At 37.8% G+C, this 25619-nt stretch overlaps 1 protein-coding gene across 1 annotated transcript in view; it reads right to left on the minus strand.

The window, feature by feature from the left end:
* Positions 1–10897: 10897 nt before the first annotated feature.
* LOC136260734 (uncharacterized) overlaps positions 10898–25619 on the minus strand; it is a 122473-nt gene continuing 107751 nt past the window's right edge. The window contains exons 6-10 of the mRNA XM_066054583.1: positions 15856–15898; positions 15530–15725; positions 15316–15435; positions 12241–12342; positions 10898–11253 (exon numbers count right to left, since the gene is read on the minus strand). Coding sequence (XP_065910655.1) covers positions 11161–11253; positions 12241–12342; positions 15316–15435; positions 15530–15725; positions 15856–15898 — 554 coding nt within the window. The 3' untranslated portion in view covers positions 10898–11160. The remainder of the gene's footprint in view (positions 11254–12240; positions 12343–15315; positions 15436–15529; positions 15726–15855; positions 15899–25619) is intronic.

Raw genomic sequence — 25619 nt, forward strand, 5'->3', positions numbered from 1 at the left:
TACTGCTGGAATAACAGGAAACTGTGCATGGGAGTAGTTTCAAGAATATTCACAACAAAAATTTGGTAGAGTTGGCAACTCATTGTCAACACTAATTTTGATGATGTTCTCTCTGGTATAGCTACTTGGACTCCTATTGTTAGTTATTTTTATAATTGACCTCCCACACTATATCCAATTTGCAACAGCCTCCACCTTTTATGGACAAGAAAAAATTACAATATTAATTAATCTGTGTCAGTGCCTATAATTGCAATCAGATCCACAGAAGGAATTGGAAAACTTCTAACCAATGTCAACAATACTGGTTTCTTACACATATTTTCACAGTGACACACTATAATCAAATTCATTAACATGATTTTGTTGTACCGAACTGCGTTTGATTTAGCAAAGGATATAAATGTATGTAAACAATAACTACACATGCATAACTATGATAGCTTTTTATTTTCATGCATGGTCCCCTCTGTAAATGATAAATACCAGCAATGAAGGTGGTACAAAGATTATAGTTACTATATTAGAATGCTAGTAGGGAAGAACAATTAATGCTGATACACTTTAAACTCTGAAGCATGTACAACATTATCACATGTAGCATACCATTAGTATGAACTTCACACTTCTGAATTTACAGTGTAAAGTGTACATGAATGTAGTGTAAGTGATCCCAGTTTCCTATTCTATTGTTACATATCAACACATACTCTCTAATAGTACAATGAGATTCCTAAGACATGGTACTGTCTGAAAAGTACAAATAATTATCTTGAGATCATTTTTTTTGTAGTTTTATACATTTAATAGCTAGAGTGAAGACATTTTAATTTGTTCTTAGAGTTGAAAAGAAAAATACATGCATGTAAAATTACAAGTGTACAAACATTAATATAGTATATACTAGCTATATATTTATCTAATCAAAAACAGCCAAGCTGTAAATAAAGTGTGCGGCCCTATGGTGAAAAAAAATGTGAAATCCAAGGTGGCGGCCAAGAAATGGCTGTGATGGTAGGTTAATGGTAAAAATTTTAATAACAACAATTCAGGTGAATTTTGGTGCCGCTTGGTCAATTGGCACAAAATTCACCTGAATTGTCGTTATTAAAATTTTTACCATTAACCTACCATCACAGCCATTTCTTGGCCGCCACCTTGGATTTCACATCTTTTTTCACCATAGGGCCGCACATTTTTTACAGCTTGGCTGTTTTGGATTAGATTTCACTTCTTTTTGTATTTGTATACCCCAAAGCCGGCCTATGGCCTGCTTTGGGACTTTTTTAACCTATCTTTTTTCTTTACCACAGGAAGAAGAAAAGATGAAGCAAATGTACCTAAATATTTCTGATTTTATCAGTAAATGTACAAATTATATATATAATACATATATTTATTACAGAACTGTCCATGGTGGTTTCTTTGTAACTGAACACTCTTCAAGGTAACTTCTTCTAGCTGATCTCTCTACAGGGTGATTTGTTTGTAGCTGAACTATCAACAAGGTAACTTCTTATAGCTGTTCTCTCTACAGGGTGATTTATTTGTAGCTTAATTCTGTACATCATAATGCTACAACCACAATATAGAGTTGATATAAACTTACAAGATATTGAATTTAAAATTTTGTACAATGCCATTATCCTGTATTATTATTATCATGATCACAGAGTAGAATTTTTACATCATTTTGCAATAGGAAATAGTAGTTTAAAGATAAAGAATATTACAGCTTATAACAATAGTGGAAATTCTCTGACTGATATGCTTGTGATAAAGTTTTCAATTGCTACTTGAATTACCTATTTGGTAGAACTATTTCGTTCTCTGAGTCTCATTTCTATGGTAACAGCAATATGAATTCAATTATAACTGTTGTCATAAGTAGTCCATGTCTATCTCAATATCCAGTTATTGTAAAGTTTAGAAAATGTGACATGAGCTATAATCATGCAGCAAACATCATAAAAGTCAATGAAAATCAAAATGGACAAAGCCAATGGTCAGTATCAGGGGCGGTGGAGCAGGCCAAAGAGTGAGGGGGCCAGGCCAGCTATATGTTGAAGACCAAAAAAAAAAAAAGGTCACAGCTAGGGACCCGTTGATTTCGCCAGCAAAATTTTTGGCAAAATGGGTAGGTAAAAGCAATGAGCAAAATGCTGGCATAAAAGGTGCAATTTTTGTGAAGTTGACATAAATATTGCACAAAAGATCGAGATACTCTAATAGAACAGTCAGACGCGCTAAAATATCGACAATGCATAGCTAATTGTTACAGGAACAACAAGTGACAATCGAGATACCCTAATAAAACAGTCACACATGTTAATCAATATCAGCTAGCTTCTTGCTTTACATGTTAGAAGTAATTGCTGATTGAGATACTCTAATAGAACAGTCACTTTAAGGCGAAACTGTAGCTTTGCAATTGGAAATATTCAATTAACAAAGATCAGTGCTGAGCAAAATTTATATTTCTTGAGCAAAATATGGAGCATAATAGGTGAAAAATAAAAGAATTGCTGGAAAGAAAAATAGGTGAACAAAAAAGCAAAATAGACTGGTCCCTAGTCACAGCCTGCTGACAATAGCTGCTCTCCACCAATTATATGTCCTTATTTATAACTACACATACGTAGCTAAGTAATTTGCTACACTGCTTCTCTAAATACTGTGACTGCTCTATTAGAGTATCCAGATCCTGACTGTTCTATTAGAGTATCTCGATCTTTTCTTGCAAATAGTTGGCCCCCCGTCTCCACTGCCTATGGTCAGTATTAATCACTTTCATAGAACGTAACATTTCTTCCAACATGTATGGTGATGGCAAAGGAGTGATATTATTAGACACTGCATATATTAAGATCCAATGTGTGAAGATCACAAACAATAGCTATTACAGAAGCATCATCAAATTTCATCTCTCTGATGTGGTAAGTATACGTTTTCTTTACATTTCACGCAACTACGTGAGAAATATTTTAAGCACTACAGAAGGTTCATACATATTGCTTTATCCTTGTGCTGTCATATCAATTGCAGATAATATAGTGTATTCCATTGGAATAAAATTCGATTGTGGGATTGGCTGTCTTCATTATTGTCTGTGATGCTTTCTAACCGATCCTAGGCAAGGCAAGAAGCAAGGACACTTTACTTCAGTGCTTTCTCTACTGACCCGAGTGGGCACTATTTAGACTCTCTGAATTCAAACTGCAACTAAATGTCTACAAAGAACGCTGCATCTCCAAGAAAGCAGAGAGGTATTGACAGGAAAAGGCATGCTAATTTTACCCCACCAAATTCTAAGAAGCAAAAGGACAAGAACAAAGAAACTGTAACTGAACCAGAGGATATATGTGCTGTGTGTGACAAGCCAATCTTAGAATGGTCAGAAACTAGTGATGGACAGGAGGCTATATTTTGTGAAGGCCGTTGTAATGCCTGGATGCACCGTAAATGCAGTGGACTATCTTCAACCTTATTTGATATCCTTAGTAATGAATCGAAAGAACCTTACCGCTATAGTCACTGCATTTTTACACATCAAAGAGATGAAATTAACATCCTAAAACAACTTGTTGAGTCTTTGACTGAAAAAATTTCTAGCTTGGAATCCAACAACTCTATCACGTCCAACTCAACTTCCAAAACTCCGGATTTAATAGAAGCTAACCACTCCATCACAACTTCTGAAACTCCAATAAGTAATCATAATCACCTTCGTACTCCTTCCTCAGGTCTTGTTGAACCTCCCAAGGCAAAATCTGATAAACTGTTTAATGTGGTCATGTATGGAATTAAAGAATCCCAACCAAACAGTTCACGAGCCACTAGACTAAAACATGACTTGGAAGCCATGCAAAATGTGCTTACTAATATTGATCCTGCTCTCTCTAAGTCATCTATTAGGGGTTCCATCGACTAGGAAAATACAATACCTCCAATCCAAAACCCAGACCTATATTAATTAAGTTTCTTCGCACTTTTGATGCAACATCTGTCTTATCTAAAAGATCCTCAGTACCAAGACCAATTCTAATCAAACCTGTCATGACCAGAGAAGAAAGAGCAATCGAAGCAGTCTATCTGAGAACAAGGTGGCAATTAATTTTGTCAAGCTAAGAGGAAACAACATTTATGTCAACAAGAGTCTCTTTGGCACAATTGAAAGGTCCAGCAGCACAGAATCATATGTAATGGCTCCTATTACTACCAATGATCATTAAGTTATTAACTTTGACGATAAGAGCAACTGTACATGTTACTTAACTTCTTTCTCAAGAATTTATCAGTTACAGCCACCCACCTTCAATCTAAACTCTCCTTAGCAACTGTACGTATGTATGTATGTATGTAAATAAATATGTAAATAAGTAACATAGGGTAATGTACAAGGCTGTTGGTACAAGTTACCTTCAGGCCTTTGGTGTGTTTACACCATAAAGTTTTAAATAAATAAAATAAATAAATTAACTACAGAACTAGATATACAAAGAGAACAATCAGTAGAATTGTGCTATTTTCAGTTTAAATTGATCCCTACGAAAAATATAATGGAATGTTAAAGATTACAAGATAATTATAAACAACATTTATACTGCTTCTATACAGTATATAGACTTTGATAAACATTTTTCAACATGCAAATGGATTTCTGACTGAATGTGCTTTTAATCCATACAAACCTAGTGAAATGTTTGGTAAAGTGATGAATGGTAAAGTAAAGTAGTGAAATCTCTACAGAATGATTTGTTTGCAGCTGAACTCTCTACATGGGGGTTTCTTTGTAGCTGAACTCTCTACAAGGTGACTTTTTCTAGCTGAACTCTCTACAGGGTGATCTTTTCATAGCTGAACTCTTTACAGGGTGATTTGTCTGCAGCTGAACTCTCTACATTTGTAGCTGAACTCTCTACAAAGTAAATTCTTTTTTCTAGCTGATCTCTCTACAGGGTGAATTGTTTGCAGCTGAACTCTCTACAGCTAGGGTGGTTCTTTTTAGCTGAACTCTCTACAAGGTGACTTCTTCTAGCTGATCTCTCTACAGGGTGACTTGTTTCTAGCTGAATTGTCTATCAGATTAACTATTTGAAGCTGAACATCCTACAGAATAACTTGCAATGTAATATAATTCTTTAATGGAGTAAGTTATAAACGTAGCCGAATGCTCTATTAGGGTGACTGTTCTATTAGAGTATCTCGATCTCGCATTTGCAACACATAGTTGGGTTTCGAAAGTGGTTTGCAATCCGATTTTTCTATACTACTGCAAGGACTTTCTATGATGATTATTCCAGCTACACACCGATTTTCAGCCCATTGCTCTTAGCGGTTTGCCTGGTAGGCGTAAAAACTAACAGTTTTTTTATTCGTAAGAATCAATTTCGTAATTGTGACACAGGTTGGGTTTTGTGTCATATCTCCATGGTCTTTATCTCGATTCTTTTAAAACTACGATAAGGTACTCCTACGATGGTTACTCCATCTACATAGTAATTTTTAGCTCATTCCTTCAAGCGGTTTACCCTGTGGCCGTGACAGACCTTTGACCTTATTTTACGCAAATAATCGATCATAACTCCGTGAATGTTCATCGGATTCCTACCACAGTTGGTACTGAGATCCGCCTTAATGAGCCCTTTAAGTGTTCCATATTTCAGCCCGATTGGAGCATGCATTCATGTTTTATGGCGGATTTTGCGAAGTGTGCGAAATGAATAAGTAGAAGAAAAAAAAGAAACGATGAAATTAAAACGAAATTATGTTCGCTCGTATCTCGCAAATGGCTGGAGCGAGTTTTTTCAAATTTGGTATGTAGACTCCCCTAACTGGCCGGCACCTCTCTAGAAAATTTGGTTCCAATCGGAGTAGGGATCACAGAGCTACATAGGTGTGAAAATTGCGTTTTCTTCCTGTCACTATACTCACGGTGTGGCGCGCCTGCTTCTTGGGCCGCACGACACACTATCGTGTGTCTTGATTATTGTTTAGTTGAGGTTTCTACAACTTTTGCATGTTCCCAAATGTATATATAGGCTTTCCAAATACAGTCTCATATTAGTTTTTAGCAGTCACCAGACTCACCACTCTAATAGGTGTATTTACATCAGCTCATCATCCAGTTATTAGTTTGTCACGTTATTACAATATTCACTTCATTGATGAAATTGCCATTGAGTAACTAAAGCTGTATGATGAAGCAATAACCTACAACTAGATGTGGCATAGTAGGCATAAGTTATGAGTCAGCAATTATGCTGGCATTTTGTAGCAGAACCACTGAAGCACAATGCATTATGCTTGAACAGTTCCAAAAAAATATGCTCGCTTGCTCAGCTATAGCTAATAAGCTAATAATTACTTATGACTGTGCATGACAAGCACAAGAAAACCGAATCAAGGAAGTATACAATAATAAGCACCCAGGAGTAATACTGTAATAAATTCTTTAACTATATGCAACAAATATAATGTATTGCATAGCTCTCAGATAATATAGCTACTGTATGTGGATATAGAACATGAGATGAAATTTTTAGCCTAGTGAAGGAGGTATAGCTGACTAAACATCACTACAAAAACACGCCTCATTTCTAGCTGAGGATGAATGTGCTTGAGGACAATGCTGCAATGCATGTATGTTTTCTTTCTGTAATGCTTATTTTTTCTTTCATTTCATTTCATTTTATTAATTAGCAAAGCCCCCAAAGGGGTAAAACGCTAATATAAAAATTTATTTAGTTATTAGTTAATACAAGTTTAAAATCTGCAAGGGATAGATTATTAATGTTATTGATTTGTAGACTATTCCATTCAGGTATCGTTTTGGGGAAGAAGGAGAATTTGTAAGTATCACAAGAGGTTCGAATGTGGTAAAATTTACAGGGATGATTTGATCTAGTTGATGTCAGTCTTGCGGGTGAGGGTAAATATTGTTCGGGTATTAATTGAAGATGATTTACAACTTTGAATAGTAGGATTAATCTAAGATATTTGCGATGACTTTGGAGTGTTGGCCATTCCAAATCATTTAGCATCACACTTACACTGTCCAAATTATTATTCCATGGTTTGTTGAGAACAAATCTTGCTGCTCTGCGTTGAACTGACTCTAGTTTGTTGATGTCTATTTGATGGTGAGGGTCCCAAATAGGAGCATAATATTCAAGTAGTGGAAGCACTAGTTGTTTGTATGCTTGTTCTTTCAAGTAAGTAGGGCAGGTTCTTAGATTTCTTTGTAGGAATCCCAGTGTTCGATTTGCTTTTGTTACAAGTATCACTGTGAAAAAAGAGGGATATAAGATGGTATTTCCAGTGGCTTATTGAATACAAAAAAGCTTGGTATAACCTGTATTATACTAACAATCTCATGTAAGACTTCAGTTAATGTGTTAAATATACTGAAACCATATATGCGTTGGTATAGTGTGGGCATTATATTAGATATAAGCTATTTGAGGTAATGTGGTAAATAAACTGAAACCATATATGCAATAGTATAGTATGGATTATACTAAAGTATAAAATGAGTATAATACAGGATTTATATTAAGGCTTATTTGTATTCAATAAGCCACTGGAAATACCATATTATATCCCACTTTTTGCACAGTGTATACAGGATATGAGTTTGCCATGACAGTTTTTCATTGATCCAGACTCCAAGATATTTATGTTCTTTCACTGACTTTAGTTGAGTTTCATACATTGAATAGGTGTAGTTACTTGTATATAGTGTGAAGATATGATATTCGTAAAATGTTACATTTGGATATATTAAAATCCATTTAATTTGCCAGGTTGTAGCCCACTTGGATAGATGGTTTAAGTCTTGTTGTAATGTTGTATGGTCTTTGGGAGTGTTTATGGTTCTATATATTATACAGTCATCTGCAAATAGATGAAGTTGACTTTGTATACCATTAGCTATGTCATTGATGTACACAAGGAAAAGTGTTGGGCCAAGTACAGACCTTGAGGTATATACTCCAGAATTGACCTTGCAATTGCATGGGGAAGATAATGTACCATTTATAGTTACTTGTTGAGAACGATCTGATAAGAAAGCTGCAAGCCACGATAAATTGTCACCAGTAATACCATAAAACTCAAGTTGTATATACAAATTAAATGTGTGTACGTGATCTGTGCACCATTAATATGATCTACGTACCAGTGTATATAATTATGTTAAAATCAGCATTATATAAACCCAGCTCATTTGCTGACACGTATATGCATAGGAAATTCTCCGGACTAGCTGTCAACAGTATCAAGTACTTATTGTGTCAGCAGCTTTTTATTCCTTTCAGTGTTCATTGTATAAGAAGTGCTTATAATTTATAAATCACTTGTCTTATCTACTTTTAGGTGGAGTTTTATACTACAAGTTATAGTTAGCATTCAGTAGCAGCATGCTGGAAGACATAAATCCATCCTCACATCTCTCTGCAGCTGGAGTTTATACTCATGTTGAGTCTCAATGCTGTTTCAACCAGCTGCCTATGCATATTATGCTGACATAATTTTAACATAATAGGTACTTAAAGCATCAAGCAAAATAGGTGCAGAATATCAATTTATATCATATGTAAGAGGAAAGGATTTTCATGCTCTAATAGAACAGTCAGTAACTAATCGACTACAGGTATTATTATTATTGAACAATTTATTTTTACTTTTAATCATAAGATGAAGTCCTAAGGCATACTTATTAGTATTGAGCATACATACTTATGTTTGAGGCTAACGGGCAGAATTTTTGAGCATTGTATATAACATAGCATAATAGGTTGATGCCTACCATAGACATCTTGAATTGCCACTCAGACAACCCATAAAGAAAACATATCTGAAGAGCATACGTAGACAGACTATTAGCATATGTACATCTTCACCTTGTCAAACATACTTCTGCAACAACTTTAAACAGATGGGACCTGGAATCCTACAGACCTTCAGCACTTGTGCTGTAAAGTCTTGATAAATAGCTATCATTTTATTGTAGTATAACTTATTTAATGATGCTGGTCAAATCACACATGTACTGTATGTATGATGTAAATGCTGGAAAGGTGTACACTTATATCTCTGCATGAATCACATTATTGTTATCAGTGTTCTACTAGTACCCCTGTACCTGATGCCTTACTTTATAACTATATAGCTATGTGCATGACCAGATTTTATGAAACCAATACAAGTCACACATCAGGCAAAATCTAACTAACATAATGTCAGTGGATGGCTACATGTAAACTTCCATCCATATTATTAGTTTTGACCCTTAGCATTACTCGAGGTTAGTTTTAAGAGACATCTAGGTGGTGTGGCAAGTTCAAATGGCAGCTTCTAGCTTTGTGCATGTGAGGACCTGGCTTCACAAGTGTGCTGGTGGATGATTGAAGTACAGACATGAGGTTGTAGGACTACGCTGGCTCCTTAGTGGCTGATATTCATCAAAATCAATACAGAAAATTCTGTATCATTCAGGCCATCAAGGTCTGACTCCACTTGAAGTCTACCCACTCCACCAACCCTACCCCCACCCCTTTGTGAGCACTTGGGAAACTACTTCACCTGTCCATCTACTCAGATTTTCTGGCAGGAAACTCTACAAGCAGCTACAAGTACTGGAGGCAGTCTGAAAGGTAATAAATTGATGAATCTCTTGTCACAGTCTTGTGTAAATTTCATGGCTATGTGCGCTCACTGTCCTTGGCAAGTTATAATGGCTTGAATGCTTGAAATACTTTAAAACCATTTATCTTGAAACTTCTAATGTGTGATTTGAATTGTTTCTCCCAAAATCCATAATATTATTTTCTAAGCTCATGCATAAATGGCATATTGGCTTTAACTATACAGTACACAAACATTTTGCCATGCCTTTTCATATACAGTATAAAATTAATACTGTACATACACATAACATATGTGACCATCTCAGCAAAAACCTGACTTGTTTGCAGAAGCATGTGTATTGAGAAAAACGAAATAAAAAAAAAATCGTAAAATTACACACGCTACAAGAAAAATACGCAAGTTTTTATTGGGCCAGTACTCAAAGAAGGAAGACTCAAATCGATTAAACTATACACCATCGTATTTGTCTGCTCATGGAGAGTTTGAAGATGTTTGTTTCGTTTCTGTAGCTCCAACGGTTTGCGTGTCATGTTCATTTTTTTACGATGTGATAAATGTAAACAAGATCGTCATCATTTCTTCTACTAAACTGTCTTCATACCCATATGTGCAAGTGACTACAAGGCTAATACTATATCTTGGCTGATGTACTAATTTATGTAAGCCAAATTCCAATGTTGTAGACTAATCCAAACGGAAGTTATGGCTGCGAATGTAAGCGCCTGTAGTTTATTTTCAGTATAGTCGCTGGTTGACCTGGCTGTGCACAAGGGGCATATCCAGCCTTAGATTGGAGATTAATATAGCCGTTTTTGTCTGTTTGCGATAATGATTAATAATTATTATTCTAAAAAGAAAAGTACAGTTGCTGTACAAATCGATTATCTTGCTCTTCCTACTATAATTCCAAAACTACTTACCACAGAAGGCTGAAATTTTGGTGATTCATTTCTTGGACACTGTAGATAATGCTGAGATAATATAAAAAAAACTTATTGTGTGAACAAGTCTGTTTTTTGGCGAGACGGTCGCATATAGCTAGACTGTATGAACAACATGAATAATGGACATACACACAAAATGTACATAACATACATAACACATTCTACACACTCAAACTAAATGTTATGTGCATGCATATTCATGTATCAATATAACACTACAATACAAATGCTTAAAGTTACTTTGCCAGTCACATGTATATTTATACTGTATATTTATACTGTACATACTGTGTGTATGGAAATGCTAATGTATTCATCATATGCAATGTAAAATATATTCACACATAGGCATAATCATGTACCACTGTGTACAAATACATAATAATGTATATAGTACATAGATTCACAGATGAACCTGTAAAAATGAAAAGTGTAATTATTTGCGAATAGTCCTTCACCTAGTAAAAGTCAAACTACAAACTGCTGTACAGAAATACTATAGCCTAAAAAATGAGGTAGAATACAAAACATAGAAAATCACGCCCGTTTATCACACATGCTGTGTTTAGGCAACCTGGGTGTACTTAACAACAGGATCATCACCCATTGAAACCTTCACTCCAGATGTAGATCCATGCTGTATTTCAGCATAGCTAATCTATGGTGAAATATGATACCATACATAACATGTATAAATTTCATTACTCTAGCACTTATGTACTGAAGTGCTGTTCACATAAATAACTAGTCTGGTTTTGTTAGTTATATTTTATATAATATGCTTCAGTAAAACAGCCACAATACATTGTGATGCTGATAAGCATAGACTATTTAATATGCATGTGCAGGGTTACACAATCATGAAAGTACTTTTCATATCCAAGTTTAACCTTCTCACCGCCACAACCGCCATATGGTGGTTTCAATTATAAACGCCTGTAGCATCATATTGTAATTGCTCTGTAACTTCAATCAAGCATTGAAGTAGCCCCTGTGCTTATCCTGTAGTGGGCACACCCTTAAGTGAACGGGAACAAGGATAACTGATCTCTTGTGCACTATTGTGTGGTTAGATGATGCAATCGTGTACTTTCGGAATGTCGATAACAAGCATTGTAGATGAGTCTTTGATGTGATAATGGCACTACTAATAAAGAGAAACAACAAGGAGAGGGATTATTATAGGATGGAGTGGCGTGTTGCTACTTTTGCATGCCACGAAACGGTGACTCCGTGCTTGTAGTGCATGCGCACTTGCTCAAATGCTGGAAAGCCAGACTTAGAGATAATCGCTTCAACTGTAAACAGGTTAGTGATGTTTATTGTATTATTATAAACAGTGCTAGCCTGTAAAGTAGTGAAATATCACGTTTGGTTTCACTTAGATTGATTTTTGTACTTTAAAGTTACATAATGGATTTGTGATTGTTCTTGTGTAAACAACAACTTCATAATCAAATTCCCTGGTCTATAGCGAGTAAATTGATAATTTTATAGGATTATATGGTATGGTGTGTAAGTTGTAGCAGTTTAAAAGCAGTAGATTGGAGGCTCTACAAATTTGGTGGTGAGGGGGTTAAATAGTAATAATAAATGCACAATACTATTATGAAGCTGATGTCCATCTATACACTTAATTCCTCACTCCTTGTGGGCTCTTGTCCTTCACATCATCATGTTGATGAGCTGCTGATTTAGAAGACACAGCATACACTGCTCCAGTAGCTGCAGTTTGATGTGGAACATTCTGTTGAAATTAAAGTGCAAGTACATATAAGCACCAATGACTATCAAAGATTTTGTCACAATTTTAACTACACAATGAAATCTAGCTGCCCAGTATAAGTAAGATGGCTAACAATTTTAATGAACAGTTTGTACATACACTACATATAGACACATACATACATACATACACACACAGTTACAGCAGCTAATTTTTCATGTATTTCTGTACTCAAACATCAATCTACACAGACAGACAGAGACACACACACACAGAGACACACAGACAAACACAGTGAACTTCATTTTTCACCATGAATGGATAGCCACAACAATACACTACACATTTGCACCACAACTATGCCACTGATTTGTTAAGGATGCTTTTCACAAGTAGATTCTAGAGATGTGTGCAGGCCACTGGGAATGCTTTGGCACTTTGCAATGCCATTGGCCAGTTGGGTAGAGATATGAACAGGACATGCAGTTGCCCAGATGTTTTCCACATAAATTTCATTCATTTTCAGTAGCACATGTACAAGTGGTCTTGAGAGCCCAATATCAAGACTGGAGACACCATATGACCTACTCGGCCATTTTCTGTTCGTATATCAATTGCCTGCCATTCATCCCTACCACCACCCATGGTGACGTCCTTGTGTTGCAGATACCATAATGAAAAAAGGTGCTCAAAATCATAGTTATGTCAGTTATTATGGAACAAACACTATGGTGGGCAGCATTCACGGTGAAAATAGACTCATGGCTTTTGACTTCCCAAACTAAACTGGATTGAAATGTTTAAAATTGTATACTTCACAATCTATTGATGTGCATAGATTGATGGTTTTCCCAAATTTAGTCACAATTATTAGGTCCCAGTGATAAAAAGTAGTGAAACAAGATCTACGAACAACAGTAGCTTTACAGCATAGTTATGTCCAAAAATGCCTACACTGGCATACTACTACCATCTGTTCAATGCCAACGCAGGGATTTTCCCACCTACAATCCTGGACATGTGTAGCTGTCAAGCACAATTACCAGTTCATTTCATGTATGTAATACCACACTTATAAATGTACTGTACAATAATACCAGCTGTTTTGGCATACATTACAGGAAAGTAGTGAAGTATTTTAATAAAACAGTCAGCAAATTTTTGAGTTTAAAGTAGACTGCAAAACTCGAAATTTAATTTCACATGGTATTACATGCGTACTGTGTAATTAGGTAATACCTTTAACACATCGGACAAACTACGTACTTTCAAGATTCAAAATTCTAGATACAGTATTGCCCTTCGTGAATTGAGATAGTCACCTTGTGTGCAGCTAAATTTCAGGTTTAATTTGAAGTAATATTAGATGCAAGCACATGTACTGTAGTTATATCATACAGCACTACTCGTCAAACAGTACAGTAGTACTGTATATTAGGGATCATGACATTTTCTGGCTAAAAATATCACCCAAAAAACCAGTTCACGTTATCATCCTAGTGCTTTGGCAGTATTGGTTAGGTATAACCAAGCCCAAAAGTGAACTCAGTATGACCCTAAATGCTTCCAATATGTACATAGCTACAAAATGAAAATTTATTCAATAGAATTTGTGACCGGGCCTGCAAAAATAGGGCACGTGGGAACATACATTTTGCCTACTTTTTCAAACTTCCATCACTCTTAACTCTTTGTACCATTATGCTATAGCAATGTAATTTTCAGCTCTTAGCAAGCATTTAATTGGCTTTAAGGTACAAGTTACAGAATTCAACTATTCTGTTTCAGTACTGAGATATGACCTGTAGAATGACAGGGTGTAGTTTGTGCCCACATGCCCTATTTTCGCAGGCCTGGTCACATTTTCTACTGACTGACTAACTGCCTGCTGATGCCTTCAGTCAAGCATAACTTGATAACCACTTAGGCTACGGGTTTGATTTGTTTCACTGTTTGACGTCACTTCATTCCTAGATGTGCCTTTTGGCATACTGCTGTACACAAAATGCACACATCATGGACATACCTTTGTCCTCCTTTGTAGTGGCGCAATGCATAGCTTCCTGTTTGTTAAATGAGAATCATCCATATTTTCTGAGGTGACTGGATTGATTGCAGAGACGTTTTTGTTTGTAATACTGTGTAACGGGAAGTGTACTGACCACTTCTTCACTTTTGAGTCAGTAATTGAAGTTGGGGCATGCAAATCGTTTGTATTTTTCATGTTGGCTGGATTGATGCAGAGGTGCTTCTCCTGCTGCTCTTCGTTTGTAGCGCTTTGCAAGGGATCAACATAGCTGAAAGCAAAGTGTAATGTTTACTTCACTTTCGAGTCAACAATTGATAACTGGGGCGTATGTTAAGATGAAAACATTAACTCTAGTGCCATCATTACTTTTGATGTGGTATGTGTGGGTTTACCAGTCATAATAATGTTACAAAAATGTAAACAAACAAGTATAAGAAAAATTAGGAATTTTAAGTTCAAATAGGGACCATAGAAAAAAAAAGTAAGGAAACAAGGGAGGTTGCCTACACACTAGTGAACATTTAATTTCATAGATATAGACTGAATCAGGGATTAAATGTTCACTAGTATATCTGCAGATTTGAGCGACCTCCCTTGTTTCCTCACTTTCTTTTCTATTGAACTTAAAATTCCTAATGTTTGTCACTTAGCAAAGAAATGTATATACTGTACATAGTTTCATGCATGGGCTCCGTCATCTAAAGTTACACACAATGCCCAAGTAACCTTTGGACACATAGTACTTTATTCAACTATATGGCAAGGACCTTATTATACACTACTGTAAAGATTCCGGGTACCTCCACAAGGCTACAGACATTTGGACACTGAAATTCAGCTTTCAAACCAGACCCGTCTAGTTTTCACGTACATAAGGTTTGTGTAGATTCCTGAGGGACATGTACTGTATAACATAAATGCACTGTTCATATGCAAACAGTATGAACTGATTACATATTACTTACTGCTGGCTCATCCCTTGTTGCATCATAACGATGAGGTTCTTTAGCTTCTGTTGCTTTTGTAGACACAGCATATTGCACACCGGTAGCTGAACTTTGACGTGGAATAATTCCAACAATGTGCTGTAAAGCAAGTATGTAGCAATACATGATGTATGTAAAATGCGTAGATAACGTATCAAAATGCATTTACACCTTCATACAATGCAGTAATCACCTTTTTCTTATCCACTGCTACATAGGCATATTCAGGTGGTGGTTCATTGAGTGAGGCCATCGAAGCAGTTTTAGTAGACACAGCATATTCTACTCCACTAGCTGAAGATTGGTGTGGGACAACTCTAGTACCAGGCTTATCAACTGCATCATAGTGGCTCTCTGGGAATGCGTCTTTTGCAAAACTACCTGTTGGGCTTTAAATACAATAAAATTAATATAAAAAGAGCTCATTAACTATAAAGATTAAACTTACTACACAATGCATGATTGTACTGGGGCCTATGTAGTACTGCTTAATAGCTTAATAGCTGACATATAGCATACCTCTGCAGAGCTGCATAAGTCTCCTTCTCAAGATCAGCTCCACCTATTGTAGGAAAGAGTTTCTATTTACTATAGAAGTGTGTGGAATCAAATTGGTAAAATTCTACTCTTAAATAATCATAAAGCACAGCAAAATAATTACTCTGTAATATTTTTTTTAAAGTATTACTTTTAAAAGGCTTAGTTAGTACTGTAGTTTGGTAAGTAGCTACATGGTTATATGTACAGTGTGTTATGGACCAACAATAGGTGATAACAACATGTCACTTCTATCACTCTAATTATTTCCGTACCCCGCAATGGGGCACGTCTCTCTTATAATATTAATAATACACCATCACACCCCCCCTCATAAAGAAAGACGCATACAGAATAAGAACCCTACAACAACAAAAAAAAACTAAATTACAAGAAAATATCAGTTTAAGTCCAAAGTACAGTGTACAAGTGTTCATTGCCTAGAGAGAACATCTGCCAAAACATTCTCTTTACCAGGAATATGCTTAATACAAAGATCATATGACTGCAGTGCCAAGCTCCATCTCAGAAGACGTTGATTTTTGTCCTTCATTTTATTTAGAAACACCAAAGGATTATGATCAGTGTACACCTGTACTGGGAATTGGGCAGGGGTGAGGTAAAAGTCAAAATGTTGTAACGCCATCACTAGAGCTAAAGTCTCCTTCTTGCTAGTCGAATAATTCCTCTGACTCACATTGAACTTATAAGAGAAATATCCAATAGGGTGGTCTATTCCCTTTCTATCTGCCTGAAGTAGCACAGCACCTGTGCCAAAATCACTAGCATCAATATGGAGTGTAAACGGTTTCCCAAAATCAGGTATCATGAGGACAGGCGCTGACATTAGTAGAATCTTAACTCTGTCAACAGCTCTCTGGCACGTATCACTCCACACAAAGGCAGCATTCTTTCTCAGAAGATTAGTAAGTGGCTCACACAATGTAGCAAAGTGTCTACAGAACTTTCGGTAATAACCTGCCATTCCTAAAAACCTCATTACTTCCCTCTTAGTAGTTGGGGCAGGATAACAGATTATTGTATCCACCTTAGCAGTAACTGGTCTCACTTGACCTTGGCCCAAAATGTGCCCAAGATAAGTCACATAAGCATGACCAATCTCGCTTTTCACAAGATTCACAGTAAGGTTCGCTTCACTCAATCGGCGAAACAGTTCCTTGACTTTTAACAGGTGTTCTTCCCAAGTACTACCAAACACAACGACACCATCAATGTAAGCCTCGCAGCCGTCCAGGTCCCTTATTATCTTGTTGATCATACACTGGAACGTGGCTGGGACATTCTTCATGCCAAACAGCATTACCTTGTACTGGAAGAACCCTTTTGGGGTCACATTTGCTGAAATCTCTTTTGCAGCAGGAGTCAGAGGCACTTGCCAGTAGCCCTTCAGAAGGTCGAGCTTAGTCACACACTTGGCACAACCAATCCTATCAATAGAGTCTTCAACCCTAGGAATTGGATACGAATCTGACTTAGTGACTGCATTCACCTTCCTGTAATCAGTATAAAAGCGATAGGATCCACCACTCTTAGGAAACAACAGACACGGGGAGCTCCAGTTGCTCTGACTTGGTTCTATGATCCCACGCTTCAACAAAATCATTGTCAACTTCTTTCCTCATAAACTCCAGCTTCTTTGGGTTGACACGGTAGGGATTCTGTTTGATAGGGGCAGCATCACCAACATCAACATTGTGTACTGCACAGGTAGTTCTGCCTGGTACATCTGGAAAAATATCAGAAAACTCAGTGATGGCTTTGACCATCTCCTTCCTCTCTGGAGAAGTCAAGCGACACAGTTTCTTATCTAAATTGTCATCAGAATTACACAATAATGCACAATCGCTCACCACAGTGTTATATGTAGTCTCTTGGTCATCTTGGTACACTGTCTGCACCACACAAGCAGTAGCAACATTAGAAGCTGACTTAGACTCTCTACCCCAGTACTTCTTCAACATATTGATGTGGCATAACCTTTGAGGTTTCCGTCTGTCTGGAGTCTCAACAATATAATCAACATCATTGACTTTCCATATTACTGTGTACGGACCAAAATATCTTGCTTGTAAAAGTTGATGAGGAATAGGAAGTAAAACAAGTACTTTCTCACCAACTTTAAAATTTCTACTCTTGGCTCTTTTGTCATACCAAATCTTCATCTTCTGTTGGGAAGCTGTCAAATTCTTCTGAGCAAAGTGTCTAGCACGTACAAGCCTATAACACAGGTCTGCTACCTGGTCTAGAAGATTAATCGAGGAGTCCTCAGCAAGCCACACCTCTTTCAGCAACTTAAGTGGACCTCTAACTGTACGGCCAAAAACCAGTTTGAAAGGGCTAAACCCTAATGACTCCTGAACACTCTCTCTTGCAGCAAACAGAAACAAGTGTACCCCTTGATCTCAATCATGGTTGTTCTCTGTACAATACGCACGCAGCATGTTCTTAAGGGTCTGGTGAAAGCATTCCAGAGCACCTTGTGACTCAGGGTGATATGCTGAAGAGTTGTATTGTTTTACACCAAGTTGGTACATTGCTTGCTGCATAAGTCCCGACATGAAGTTTGACCCTTGGTCAGATTGGACAGAACATGGCAAGCCAACAAAAGTGAAGAATTTAACTAACGCATCTACAATCTTTGGAGCCTTAATATTTCTAAGCGGCACAGCCTCGGGAAAGCATGTAGCTTTACACATAATGTCAACAGGTACTGGTTATCCAGTGTTGGGAGTAACGCGTTATTTATGTAACACGTTACGTAATATTATTACTTTTGTGGTAACAAAGTAATATAACGAAATACGCTATAAAAACAGGTAATATAACGCAAGCTACTTTACTTACAAATGTAACGCGTTACCTAAGTAATATAGTTACTGTAACGAGTCTAATATTACGTGATATTATTACTACAAGTATCGAAGTTACTAATCTCGTTAGTTGTCCTCTGAGTAACGGCTAGCCACAACGAAGTAACGAGGCCTACTGAATAAAGCTTATTCACCAGCTTCTTACTTATAACCAAAATTTGCATATTGTCCAACAACGCAATCATGTCACGTGATAAGGTGGTAGTTTCATACGTGACAGCTTAAGGCTGTGGACACAAAGTAATATAATATGTACTATTATTACAGTTACTTTATTTTATGGGTAATATGTAACTGTAACTAAATAGTTCAGTTGCAAGTAATATGTAAAATGTAACTAGTTACTTTTACAAAGTAACTTGCCCAACACTGTGGTTACCCAACTTCGTCTTGGGTAAAGGACCAACACAGTCTATTATTACATCATAAAATGGTTCTCCACAAACAGGAATAGGCTTAAGCGGGGCCACTGGAATAGGCTTTCCAACCACCTGGCATGTATGACATGTCCTACAAAACTGGGCAACATCTCGCTTCATCTTTGTCAATAAAAATGTGCCAATACTTTGTGATAGGTCTTATTCACACCTATATGTCCACCCAGTGGGGGATCATGAGCCACACTAATAACACCACGTCGACAACAATGAGGGAGTACTATCTGGTGAACTACTCGCCATTCATCTGATGCTGGAGCATCAGGAGATTTCCACTTTCTCATCAGCACACCCGACTTAACGTAAAAACAGTTAGCATACCTGGTTACTTCCTCCTCATCTACAGCTTCTTCCATCAGACGGCGTAGCTCCACATCAGCCTGCTGCTCCTTAATAAGCTGTTCTCGAGTCATTAATAGACAGCTTTCTGTCAGTTGACCATCCAATGTATGGGTAACACTACTCGTGGAGGTGACAGTATTCTCGATACTATTAGCTGTAGCATCAGATGTCTGGTCATTCTGTTCGTTATCATCTGTCCTCGCTCTCCTGGCCGCTGCTCTAGTAACAGCACAATCCAGAAAAATGCCATTAGAATCATCCACTACTTGCTCAGGATCAGGGTCATTCACTGTCTGCAAGTCTGGCATCACCTTACTGTCAGCCAAGTCATTGCCAAGGATGAGTGAAATTCCTTAACAGGAAGGGTGGGCCTTATTCCAACAGTAACTGCTTCATTAACCAAGCTGGAGTTGAGGTAGACAACATGAAGTGGTGCATTGACAACTCCAAGCTCGATACCCTAGATCTGCACAGTACCAGAAGCTGTATTGTCTGACAGGGGCAAAATGCCATCGACCAACAAAGGCTGGGTTGCACCCGTGTCCCTTAAAATGTCAATAGGTACCTTCTCACCCTGTTCGGATAAAGAAACAAAACCTTTGGAAATGAAGGGGTTGTATTGGTCTCTGCTAGTTGAATTTGGACAGCAGGTGTAGTTTGGTCCTGAGGGATCACAAGGGCATTGGTTTTCCTAGTAGCATTCTTCTTATCAAGTGTCCTACATTCCACCATTACATGACCACGCTTCTTGCAATAATAACAAACAGATCCTCCTGCAAACTCACGAGAACTGACCATGATTTCTGGTTCTAGTGATGGGTGGTGAAAGTCTGCTTGTCTCGGTACTTTTATGATCTGAACCAGGTCCAGACTGCTCAGACTTTGTTGGAAATGTAGTCTTGTGAGTCAAAGAGTAGTCGTCTGCTAGTACAGCAGCTTGGTGTAGGCCATCTGCCTTCTGTTCATCTATGTACATCTTGACATCATCCTGAAGACACTTCTTGAACTCTTCTACAAGGAGCAACTGTCTGAGTTTGTGGTAGCCGTTGTCTACTTGCTTAGCTGTGCACCAGCGGTCAAACAAAACCTCCTTCTCTCTAGCAAATTCAACATATGTCTGACCATCTTGCTTCCTGGTGTCTCTGAACCTCTGTTGGTAAGCTTCAGGTACTAACTCATAGGCTTTAAGGATAGCCTTCCTTACTTCATCATATTGGGCACTCTTCTCCACAGGTAGAGCTGAATAAATCTCCCGAGCTTTTCCCACCAACACACTCTGTAGTAGTGGTGTGCGATATCAGGATTTTTATTTCGATATGTTATCGATACGATATTGGGTTAAATATCGAAATTTCGATACGATTTTCGATAATTTTTAATTGTGTGGGTGGTGTAATTGCGTGGGCGGCTGATATTTATAAATATGCTTGAAATACAATTTACACTCAATCTATTGCATAAAACTAATAATAAGCCTAGGAAACTGGTAGACAGGTTTTCAAAGTGGCTAGATAGTACAGAACTAACCTTCATTTCTAGCGTGATTGTGCAATCACACACTAAATGCTGTAGATTTATCAAAATATTCTTCGATAATTATCACAAAATATTACCTTTTCGATAAATATCGAAATCTGCTAAAGCAGTATCGAAAATCGATACGATAACGATATCGACAAAATTATCGCGAAATCAATATTTTTTCGATATATCGCACATCACTACTCTGTAGTAGCAAAGTCCAAACCTCCCGTGGCCATTCCAGGCTAGTAGCTATCTTCTCAAAATGGATAAAGTACTTATCAACTTCATTCTCCTGAAAGGGAGGGACTAGTCTAATATGCTTACCGACATAAAAGCCTGTAGACTTCACTGTGGGTGTGGATGCAGCAGTTGGGCGGGCCTCTAATTTTCTCAGTTTTAATTACATAGCGATTTCCTTCTTCTTGATATCAAGCTCTTTCAGCTTCAGTTGTGTCTCTCTCTCCCGTTCCCATTCTTGGAACTCAAGACATTTCAATTCTAATAACTGCTGACCTTCACAGTGTCTGATGAGTCAGGTTCGACGATCAGTTCTTTCTCCACTAAGTAATTGAGCACTACCTTCTTAATTGCTGCTTTCGTAGCGTTCTCGGGAACATCCAGTCCATAATGACTTGCAGCTTCGGTAAGTTCTTTCTTCTTCAACAAGTTAAGAGCTTCCAATGTCGGTTCCGTGTAGAAATTGTCCATTTCCTTCAACAACAACACTGTGACACGAGGGAGATCAATGCGAGTAACAAATCCTACCAAGATAAAAAAAAGAAGAGCAACAGAGAAGTCATACAACACAAGCTGTTCACCTTTACAGGTGACTATTCATACCCGGCTCCAAGGAATAAGAGTGATGGGTTACAACAAAATGGCGATCTGCCACAAGAATCCTTCCGTGGATTCATAATCACGGTGCATAGGTCAACAAACACAGGTGAAACAGCTTAGACTTTATCTTCTTTAGTTGTTAATGAGCGTCTGGTAGCTCCCGGACAAGCCCCCAAATCTGTTACGGACCAACAATAGGTGATAACAACGTGTCACTTCTCTCACTCTAATTATTCCCGTGCCCCACAATGGGGTGCGCCTCTCTTATAATATTAATAATACACCATCACAAGTGTACAACCATGCAAAGTGAGGCTACATAATATTATAGCAATTATGTGTACATACAGCAATAAAACAAGGTGTTGTGGGCTTCTGACAACTATTGTAAGTGTAATGTTTTGATATTAGTTTCATATATTAGTGACAGTTTCCATATAATCCAACATAGTTAATTTGCTGAATCTCTACAAATACATAAGATACTGACTAACTGCCTGATTTCACTATTTACACTGATGCATCAGGATTGTGGGGCTGCAGTGCATGCTTTAGTACACAATGGCTTCAGTCGCAGTGGCCATCAGAATGGCTCCCCATCTCAATCATGGCCAAGGAACTAGTTCCCATCATACTCAGCTGTGCAGTGTGGGGCCCACAACTAGCTGGCCACACAGTTCTGTTTCGATGAGACAATAGTAGTGTTGTGGTTAGTGTTAGCAAAGGAACAGCAAAGGAAAGTAATGTGATGCACCTACATAGGTGCTTACGGTTTTTTTTACAGCATACTACTATTTTGCGAGCACATCATTGGCCGCCAGAATAACATTGCAGACCATACAGTATATCTCATGATGGCCTGCAGTCTTTCTTTCATCTAAACCCACAAGACTTTCCAATAGCAACTCCTGGGCCTCCACCACTCCAACAACTCCTGGCATTACCGGGACTAGACTGGAGTTCATCAAGCTTTAGAAAGTTGTTTAAGTTTACCATCCGTAGACATTGAACTCGAGACAGCTTATATGATACCAAACAAAACACAATAAACTTTTTTTACCACATATTGTAACAGCTAACAAACACAACATTATATGTTTTGATATATAATCATAATATATGGATTGTAATGCATTTGCTATTGTGTCACACATCGTTCATTATTACGTTCATCATTCGTTTGTATTTCCTCACTTACCTATCATATGTCCTCCAGCCATTGCGGAAACCCTCCCACATACAGGCAGCACTGTATCTACACTAGATATCACTAACTTGCAGAATAGCATTCATAGGTACTACTACCAAGGTCTAGCATTGTCAACACAAAGATTATACAGCACTGGACAGGCACATTATCACTTATTCTGCTGCCAGCTCCATTGTTTGCCACTGCCATCGACTGAACACATATTATTGTTATTTGTGGCATACCTGGCCAATGAAGGTCTACAATTAATAAAAGTTTACCTGTCAGCTCTCCATAACCTCCATGTGGCCACAGGGAATCATCAAATTTCTGCCAGTCAATTAATGCCAAGAATGGAACAAGTACTACATGGTATAAAGCAAACTCAAGCAAGCTAATCTCCAAGACTGCAATTGCCATCCAGCTAATGAGACGCTTTAAAATTGCACTTCTCCAGGAGGCCTACAACTATGACAATATACTTTTGTGGGCAGCCTGCTGTATTGCCTTCTTTTGGCTCCTGAGATGAAGCGAGTTTACTATCCCATCTACGAAAGATTACGACCCATCAGTATGAAGACCTGTCAATAGACTCCAGAGACTCCCCATTTGTACTTCAAGTTCAGATAAAGCAGTCCAAGGTGTTTGACTGTGCCTAGGCAAAACAGACACAGATGTTTGATTGATGCACTATGCAAATAGAAAGGGTGGCTTGGGGGGAAAGGCTCTTCAAAAGGAATAGCCTCTCTATGGTACTTGTACATGTAGTAACAAAATTCACCCCCCAAGCCACCATAACATAGATAAGGAAATACTGAGGTGGGTTAGGAAGGCAAAAAAATTAAAGCACATGAAATGATAAATTAAGATTCAGGAACGCGTGGTCACAACAGCATGCCCATTAAAAAATATACTCCCTTACATGGTCACAAGAGACAGGACCATTCTTCCTCACCGCTGTCAACAAACTACTAACATGCCAAGGGTTGTATACCGCACTATCCAAATTGCTGGGGAAAATAGGATTACCAGCGACAGACTACAACACTCATAGCTTTCGAATTGGTGCCACCACCACAGCAAAGGATGCTGGAATTTCAGATACCCTAATGATTAATACAGAAACTAAAGGTGAGTCTTAAATTAGCTGCTACACGAGTACATGAAGAGTTGAGTACAGTACGGTGGGCAAGCAGTTTTGTTAGCTCAGTAAGTTTGGATGGGGATGACTGGATGTATTGTTGGTATGCAGAACTTCGCCATCTTCCTAACATCTGAATATGGACTCCGGGAACCTGTGCACTTACAATCAGCAGACAGGGATTGGCAGCAGCAAAGTCACCTCACTGAGAACCAACATTAACATGTAGTATAACTAATCATTTTTTGTTATTTCAGGCACTACACCACAACAAACAAAGCATCTATGATTGAAGACTACAGGTCACAGTCAGAGGGCATATAATGCTAGGAAGCTATATACTGAAGATTGCAACTCACAAGTCGCAGCAATGATCCTACATTCTCAAAACATAATAATAATTATTGTAACTGGGCAATTTTGAAAATAAACAATAGTCTTCACCTACAAGTACATGTATCCTTAGAAAATTCAGCTATGTTGCAAATCTTTTCTGTAGAGGGTTTAGTTAGGTTATGAGTCACTCTGTGAAGAGTTCAACTACAAACCATTCACTATGTAGTCTAAGAGTACAGTTATGTTACAAGTCACCGTGTATCAAGACACACGGTAGTGTGTCGTGCAGCCCAAGAAGCCGGCGTTCCACCCATGAGTATATTAACAGGAAGAAAGAAAACGCAATTTTCACACCTATGTAGCTCTGTGATCCCTTATCCAATTGGAACCAAATTTGCTACAGACGTGCCGGCCAGCTAGGGGAGTCTACACACCAAATTTGAAGAAAATCGCTCCAGCCATTTCCGAGATACGAGCGAACAAAATTTCGTTTTAATTTCTTCATGTTTTTCTTCTTCATTTCGCACACTTCGCAAAATCCGCCATAAAACACGAATTCGTGCTCGGACCGGGCTGAAATTTGGCACACTTAAAGGGCTCATTAAGGCGGATCTCTGTACCAACTTTGGTAGGAATCCGATGAACATTCACGGAGTTATGACCAATTATTTGCGTAAAATAAGGTCGAAGGTCTGTCACGCCTACAGGGTAAACTCCTTTGAGGAATCAGTTGAAAATTGATATGTAGATGGAGCAGCCATCGTAGGAGTGCCTTTTTGTGGTGTGAAAGGAATCGGGATAAAGACCATGGAGATATGACACAAAACCCGACCTGTGTCAAAATTACGCGATCGATTTTTATGAATAAAAAAACTATTAATTTTCGTGTCTATCAGGCAAACCGCTTAGAGCAACGAGCTGAAAATCAGTATGTAGCTGGAATAATCATCATAGAAAGTCCTCGCAGTAGTACAGAAGAATCGGATCACAAACCACTGAGTTATGATTCGAAAGACAACTACGTGTAACAAATGCGAGATCGAGATACT

The sequence above is a fragment of the Dysidea avara genome, chromosome 1, assembly GCF_963678975.1.
Source record: "Dysidea avara chromosome 1, odDysAvar1.4, whole genome shotgun sequence".
NCBI lineage: Eukaryota > Metazoa > Porifera > Demospongiae > Dictyoceratida > Dysideidae > Dysidea > Dysidea avara.